Consider the following 6,821-nt stretch of genomic DNA (forward strand, 5'->3'; position numbering starts at 1 on the left):
GGTCATTGGAACCATACCAGTGATCCCAGGTTGTGACTTTTGAGAAGCAACCAGTAACCTACCTCCAGCCTCTGGCGTCGGACTGGGATGCACCAGGATCACAGAGCCCTGCGTGACTCAGCCTCCAAGACACCTCTGTGCAGTGTGCTCAGAAGGGCTCAACTGCCGTTCTTCCCAACCCTGAGGAAGCACTCTCTGGGAGAATGATCACTATTCATCACAGCATTTTCTCTCTTCAAGCTCAGCCCCCTGCACCACCCTCCATACCTCATCTCCCCTTTCTTCACCCCAAATCTGGGTCAGCCAGGTGTCACAAAGACAGTCAATGTGGGAGTTCGGGGGCAGCCCCTGGCGTCCTGCCACAGAAAGCAGGGAGATGTCCTAGGTCCGAGAGAGCCTGGAATGCTAATGCTGACCATGGAAAGCAAATGCCATTGTCCAGAGGCAGGATCTCTGCTTAATCCGTCAGGTTACTGATACAAGAAACAAAAACTACTCCAGCTATTTCAAGCAGAAAGGGGTTTAATGCTGGAAATGAGGTGACTACAAAATCCCTGGAAGGCCTAGAGGGGCAGGCTCTGCAGGACTGAGACCCAGAAAACCACCACAGAACCAGCCTGCCAGGGGAACTGCTTGCTACTTGTGCTGTAATCAGGCAGGGGGCAAATCGACCTGTCTCCGTCCTGAGCACCGACTCCAGGTTCCACCGCCTTGGCAGTGACCTGGGGACCAAGAAATACCCCGCACCTGCTACATGCACACCAGCAAAGCGGATGCCTCATCTCTTTCCTTATTCAGCTTGGCGGCAAATCAAGTCTTATGTAACAGCATCTGCTTGTAGAACCTCAATCACATGCAAAGCCCTCACTGGGAGGAATCTTGGAACTGCAGCTTCTACTCTCTCCAGCACCTGCAGTGGAGGGACACCACTAGACAGTGACTGGGACAGATGTTGAGTGAACCAATCTTCTACATGCCCTCTTGGTGTCTCAGAACTCTTAGCGTTGAAAGTGAGAGACAGTTCACCACAAACTGGTTAAGAGTAAAGGGAATTTATGGTTTCAATAACTAACAAGTATGTGTCCATACAATTTTCAGTAAGTATAAACCTACCAAGTGTGATAGGATCAGGTGTGGTTTAATCCAGGGACTGAAAAAAAAGTCACTGGAACCCAGCCTGGCTTTCTCAGCTCTGGCTTCCCTCCTTCTTGGGCTCCATCTTGTGGTTAAATGACTTCAACATACACCATCCTCACTCCTGGCAGCATCGAGTCCGGTGGAAGACAGTCCCAGCAGGGCCCAGAAAGGCTGATCGGCCCTGTCTGGTCACGCAAAATGCCCTGGAACCGGAGGGTCGTGGAGCCTGACTGGGGTGCACGGGCTAAGTGTGGAGGTGAGGGTAATTCCCTAGAGAGTCCAGCTGTAACACGGAAGACAGAACACACGACACAACACGCAAGAGTAGCTGTTTACCTCCTCTGCGATCCCCAGTGACTCCCTCCCTCTCTCGGATCCCCTCCCGCCCCACACCCACAGTGAGGGAGCTTGAGCATGAGGCCTGGCGAGATTCCTCGCAGACCCGACTTGCCCGGATCCGTGGCTCCTCCCAGCAGTCCTCCTATGCTGCCTTCGCCATTCTTAGAAAACCCTGAGGTTCTAGGTCATTCCTCCTGTCTCCTGGTGTGCAGACTATTTTAGCACAGCCTCTTTTGCGTTTCCAGCCTGCTTCCCTGTGACTCACCCCTCACTTCTCTGTTCTCTAAGGCATTTGTTTTGCTTTGCTTTGCTTTAATTTTAATTACGCCTTCCAGGGCAGCATCACCAGAAGGTCTCATCAGTGGGTAGATTAAGATCGATAAGAAAGTTAAATGATGAAACAGATGACTGACCTCCGTGGAGTTCAAGGAGACGTAATCCTACTCCCTGAAGAAAAACAACTTGAGTTCCATTTGCAGCTATTTATTTCTGAAACACATTATAATAGTCACCATTAATTGATTGCCTACTACATACCAGGCAAAGTGGCTCATGCTTTATATACTTTAATGCCCCCAACAACCCTATGGGGTGTGCACGTATTATTGTTCCCATTTAAAGAGAAAGATGTGAGACTCAGACAGGCATCACCAAACAAGTTACTACTGAGAACTGGCCACATGCTAATCACTGCTAGATGCTGAGGGTGAGGGCGAAAGAAAGTGAGATCCAGCTTCCACCTTCCTGTAAAATACTCTGGAGAGACAGATTTAGATAAGAAAGACAGTAGCAGTCTCAGACAGCATGTATTGAAGCCCCTGAACGCAGAACGTCTGGTGCTTTGCCAGGTGAGACTCCAGGAGTGCTTCCTGGAGGAGGCATGGCTTGAATTGGGGCTGGGAGGCTCTCCTTTGCAAACAGCATCACACAGTTCAAACACAGCTCAAGAAAAGTGCTCATTGTTCCTCTAACATGCTGATTGCATCAGGAAGAGAATAAGATGTGGGCATTAACTTCTCACAGAAACCAGTTCTGGAGAGTCCCCACTTTGCTATCCCAGATGGCCGTCAATCCTCTTCTTAAAAGACCTTGCACAATTTGTTCCTGCTACAGAGCTCTGGGTCAGCAACTTTTTCACATTACATTTGGAAAAAGTAATAAAATGGTTCTCCCTGCAGGCTTTGCCAACTGGATGGTGTTATTTCATATTAAAAAACGAAAGCAAAAAATGGAACAAGGAAGAAGACCAAATTACCCACTTGTGTGAAAGAAGGCACACAAATCATTCACAGGGCTCCTTTCAGGCTGCGCACAACCTACCCCCACACCCTGCCAAGGCTGGATCTTGGATGCCAACTCCTGGCAACTCTCTAAAGTCCCCAGGATGTGAGGGATGCCTGGATGGAACCCTAGAAACTCGCTGTCAAATCCTGATCTGATACTTAGCAGTTCTATGCTCACCTCTTTCTGCCTCTCTTACTCATTTGTAAAGTGAAAAAGATCATAATGCCTATCTCGTCTCATCAAGACGAAAGGAGATAGCACATGTGAGGCACTTCTGTGGTGCCTGGCACATAATGAGAGCTTAGTAAATGGTAGTGATCGTGATCACTGTGGATCACTCTGCTTGCTAATTGCTTTTCCTGGGCCTACTGCTGTTTAATAAAACACAAATCCACTGTCTCTGTCCAAACACGGAGGAAAAAAAGATGTGGCGAGAGCAGCCCTCAGCATGAAGGGCTCTCTTGGGAAGGCAGAAGTGAGGGCTGGATTTCCTGGGGAACAGGCCGTTGAGGAAGCACCTCTGGGGGAAACTCCAGCTCACATCTCCCATTGTAACCCACATTGCCGGAGGCCCGCTGAAGAGAACTGTAACGAGGCTGGAGTTGGGGGCAGGAGGTTGACTTCTGTGAAAGGTTTTCTCGTGGGAACTGAGGGCCAAAGGGCCCAGAGGTCCCTGGCGATGGGGACAGTCCGTGAGAGGGTGGCACAAAGGCATATTCAGAGCACCCTTTCCCGTGTGCCGCCAACATGATCTTCTAACATGGATTCTAACAATGGATCTTCTAACAATAGGATTATGGAATTTAGGCCAATGTAGAATCCTGGCTGTTTTAATTTCTTAAAATCTAAGTGTGTACAAGGATATAAATGTATGTTTTCTGTAACATAATCTATCCAGAAATGATCATAGGAATTAATTCCAAATACATTTAATGCAGAAATTTTCCTCTCCCTAGAGCAGTATCTAAATATGCAAGACTCATACGACTTTTAAACATTAGTTTTGGGAGGAAAACAGTTTCCTCCTTTGCGTTTTTTTTTTTTTTCAAGGACAGAGAGGTGCGGGGGCTCTGTGTCTGAAGTAGACCTAGGCAGCATTTCAGGGTGCCCACTCAGATGGACTCCACAGTGACCAGAAAGCCCTAGGGAGAGCCTGGCAGAGCCCAGGGGGCAGGAAAGGCTGCCCTGGGGTGGGTCAATGACCCGTGCCACTGGCCCTTGCCTGGGGCAACAGACAGTAAGGGGCTTATGGGGCCCACTGCCACACTGTGCCACTTCCAGAATGATTGAGTGTCAGACATAGCCGGGTCACTTACCATCGTGTGACCCGGGCACAGGTGTAACTAACTCTGATGGAGCCTCAGATCTCTCCATCAGCTGGGAATCCCACGACATACCTCATAACACAGTGGGGAAGATGGCAAAGAAGGATGCACAGTGTGGACAGAGGATCAGCTACTGTCATTAACCTTTCATATTAATGCCTGGTCCTGTGCCCCCATCAGCCAGGGGTGCCCAGAGCCCCCTCCCTACCTCAGTGAGGCAGTGAGAAGCGTGACTGGGAGAAGGCAGAGAGCAGATCTCATTTATTGGCATTTTAATGACAGCAGAGTGAGAGGAAGGCTTCCACCTCCCCTGAAACATGCCGTCCTCTCTGCCCTCAGGGCTCAGCACAGGGATGAGACCCCCACACTAATGTCCTCCAGAGGGCAGCAGTCCAGGGTGCAGTGCGGAGGGGAAGGGGTACTCTATGCCAGGCTGGGGAGCTGGGACAGGAGGGAAGACGTGCACCCTCAGCTCTTGGCTCAATCCCTCTCCCCTGGGACCTGGTGTTGCCCCCAGACCCTGGGGTGGGCTGGCAGACAGGGCTCATGCAACAACGAGTGAATAGGAGGTGGCCCGGAAACGTGGCCTTATTGCCCCTTGGCGGGGGCGGGAGGACTAAAAGGGTCATGCTGTGGCCACAGCGGGTCCAAAGAGAAGTATCTGCAGGGTACATAAAGGAGGGATGGAGAGGGGCCTTCTCTGCCCCAGGCTGTGCCCAGGACGAAAGAGAGGGGAAGTACAGATGGCACTGCCATGCCAGGGGCAGGGTCCAGGCCAGCCATGCCACCTGATGGGGCACAGCGAGCTGGGGGCTTGGACTACTCCTTGGCGCAGCGATGATGGTGAGGCTGTGCAGGAAGGTGTTGATGATGTCTGTGTATAGGTTCAGCGCGGCAAACACGTACTCCTCTGGGCTCGGGGACAGCTGCTTGTGCCCCAGTAGCAGCTGGGTGTCCACGGCCGGGAAGCGGGCGGAGAGCAGAGCACCCGGCGCGGCATGCACGATCTCCAGGATGCGGTTCCGGAGGAAGATGCAGAGGATGGCGAAGATGAAGAGTGGCACCATGCTGGCCAGGAGCACGCCCACGCACGAGGGGAAGTCACAGCGAGCGGCATGGAGAAGGGGGCCACTGTGAGGCAGATGGCGGGTGATGTCCACGGCCATGATGGCCGCCTCAGCGTGGTAGAAGCTGGTGATCATGCCCACCGTGTAGGACAGGCTGACGGGCAGGATCGACAGTGCAGCGAGGTTCCAGGGGTGCTTCCGCCGCAAGTCCCCACGACAGCTGAGGACGATGAGGGAGATCAAGAAGATGGTGTAGGAGACATGGGAGGTCCAGACGTTCTCCTGGACAAAACTCTTCACCTCCCGGACAAAGGTGAGCGCAGACACCGTGGACAGGGTCACCACACAGCTGGTTGGTTCGTACTGATCCTCAGTCATCGTGCTCACACTCTGATGCCCAGGGTTCTGGTACCAAGGCCTTGTTAACCACTGTCTCGTCACTCCAGGCTCCGGTCTTGAGCGGTGACATCCTACTGCATCTGCCCACTCGTGAGCTAGGAGAAATGTCTGTGTCCACCCGGTCCCCGACTCTGAGGGAAGGATGCGTCTGCACCGTTCGGGGCTGTGTGCCACTCTTATGTCCGCACCGTCCCGAGTTACGGGAGACTGTCCTGTGTGCTCCCTCTGGGGTGTCAGGGACCACAGCTTCAGCCCAGCCCGAGCTCTCAGGGACGACCACGTCCGCCCCAGTGTTGCAGGCTGCTGTTCGGGGTTCCGTGGGGCTCCCGTACCGGGACGTATATGAGGGCTGTGCAGTTTTGGCAGTGCCCACCCAGAAATCAGCACAGGTCCTCTGGGAATTCAGATTCTGCTGCCTTTCTGGGATTTCTGTCTCCTTTCCTGGTGGGTCAGGGGACCATATTCTCGTCTCAGAGACCTTTAAAATGCTCGTGTTTTCCCCTGAGCTCTCTCCAACCCTCCCAGTCAACCCGGACCAGCATTCTGCATTAAGGGCAGGGGACGCCAAAGCTAGTTTGAATGGAAAGAAGGAGCACAAAGGAAAAAGAAAGAGGAGAGTATGAGAGAGGAGCAGCATCAGCCCGCCCAGAGGTACCTGGATTTCTTTGCCCTCCTAATTCCCACCTCTTGAGGAGGGCTTTGCTTCCTGAGATTCTCACTAGACGGCCCAGGGCAGTTTTTGCAGGCAGAGCCCTCTCTGGCTCCACAAAAGGAAGGAGCACCCAGTCTGGGTCCCCCCGGCTGTGCTCTCAGCCGCAGGACTGTGCTTCCCTCCTCTGCCCTCTCTGAGAGCCTCACAGACTCTGAGGGGACGTTTCATCCGAGAGGGCTTGTCCCTGAGGAGGGGCTGCCTTGGGGAAGGACCGCACGGGGAGGGGGCCACATCAAGGGGGAGGGCCAATCACAGCAAAACGCCAGTCCCTGCAAGGGCCACATTGTGGGGAGGGGCAAAGTGGCGCTGCCCTCACACGGGCTACATCCCTGGGGAGGGGCGTCGCTGGGAAGGGGCACTGGAGGGGCGGGGGCCGCCGGCAGGCTCTTGGTCCGCTCGGCCTGCACGTTCCCCATGCACTGTCACTCCGGCTTGGGGAGAAATGGGTCCCCCAGGGAGCCAAGCCAGGCTGACTGGAGGTGATAAGAAGCTTGGATAAGATTCAGAGGAGCCATTGTTCTACGGAAAGACAGAAGGCAGCAGGAGGCAGGAAGGTTT

General features: G+C 53.3%; 1 protein-coding gene across 1 annotated transcript; it reads right to left on the reverse strand.

The window, feature by feature from the left end:
* Positions 1-2,169: 2,169 nt before the first annotated feature.
* Positions 2,170-5,530, reverse strand: LOC123624237 (protein lifeguard 1-like). The gene is made up of 3 exons (XM_045531870.1): positions 4,874-5,530; positions 3,321-3,433; positions 2,170-2,176 (listed from the first exon to the last, which is right to left on the reverse strand). Exons 1-3 carry the CDS (start codon positions 5,528-5,530, stop codon positions 2,170-2,172), a joined length of 777 nt encoding a protein of 258 aa, XP_045387826.1.
* Positions 5,531-6,821: the final 1,291 nt, after the last annotated feature.

This window comes from Lemur catta, chromosome 19 (assembly GCF_020740605.2).
Source record: "Lemur catta isolate mLemCat1 chromosome 19, mLemCat1.pri, whole genome shotgun sequence".
NCBI classification, from domain to species: Eukaryota; Metazoa; Chordata; class Mammalia; order Primates; family Lemuridae; genus Lemur; species Lemur catta.

What these genes read in the sequence shown, in the direction of transcription:
- LOC123624237 (XM_045531870.1), bottom strand. Translation starts at nt 5,530, where the DNA reads ATGACTGAGGATCAGTACGAACCAACCAGCTGTGTGGTGACCCTGTCC. An exon ending in AGCTCGCTGTGCCCCATCAG is followed by an intron (nt 3,434 to 4,873) that starts GTGGCATGGCTG and finishes CCCCATCGCCAG; the next exon opens with GGACCTCTGGGCCCTTTGGC.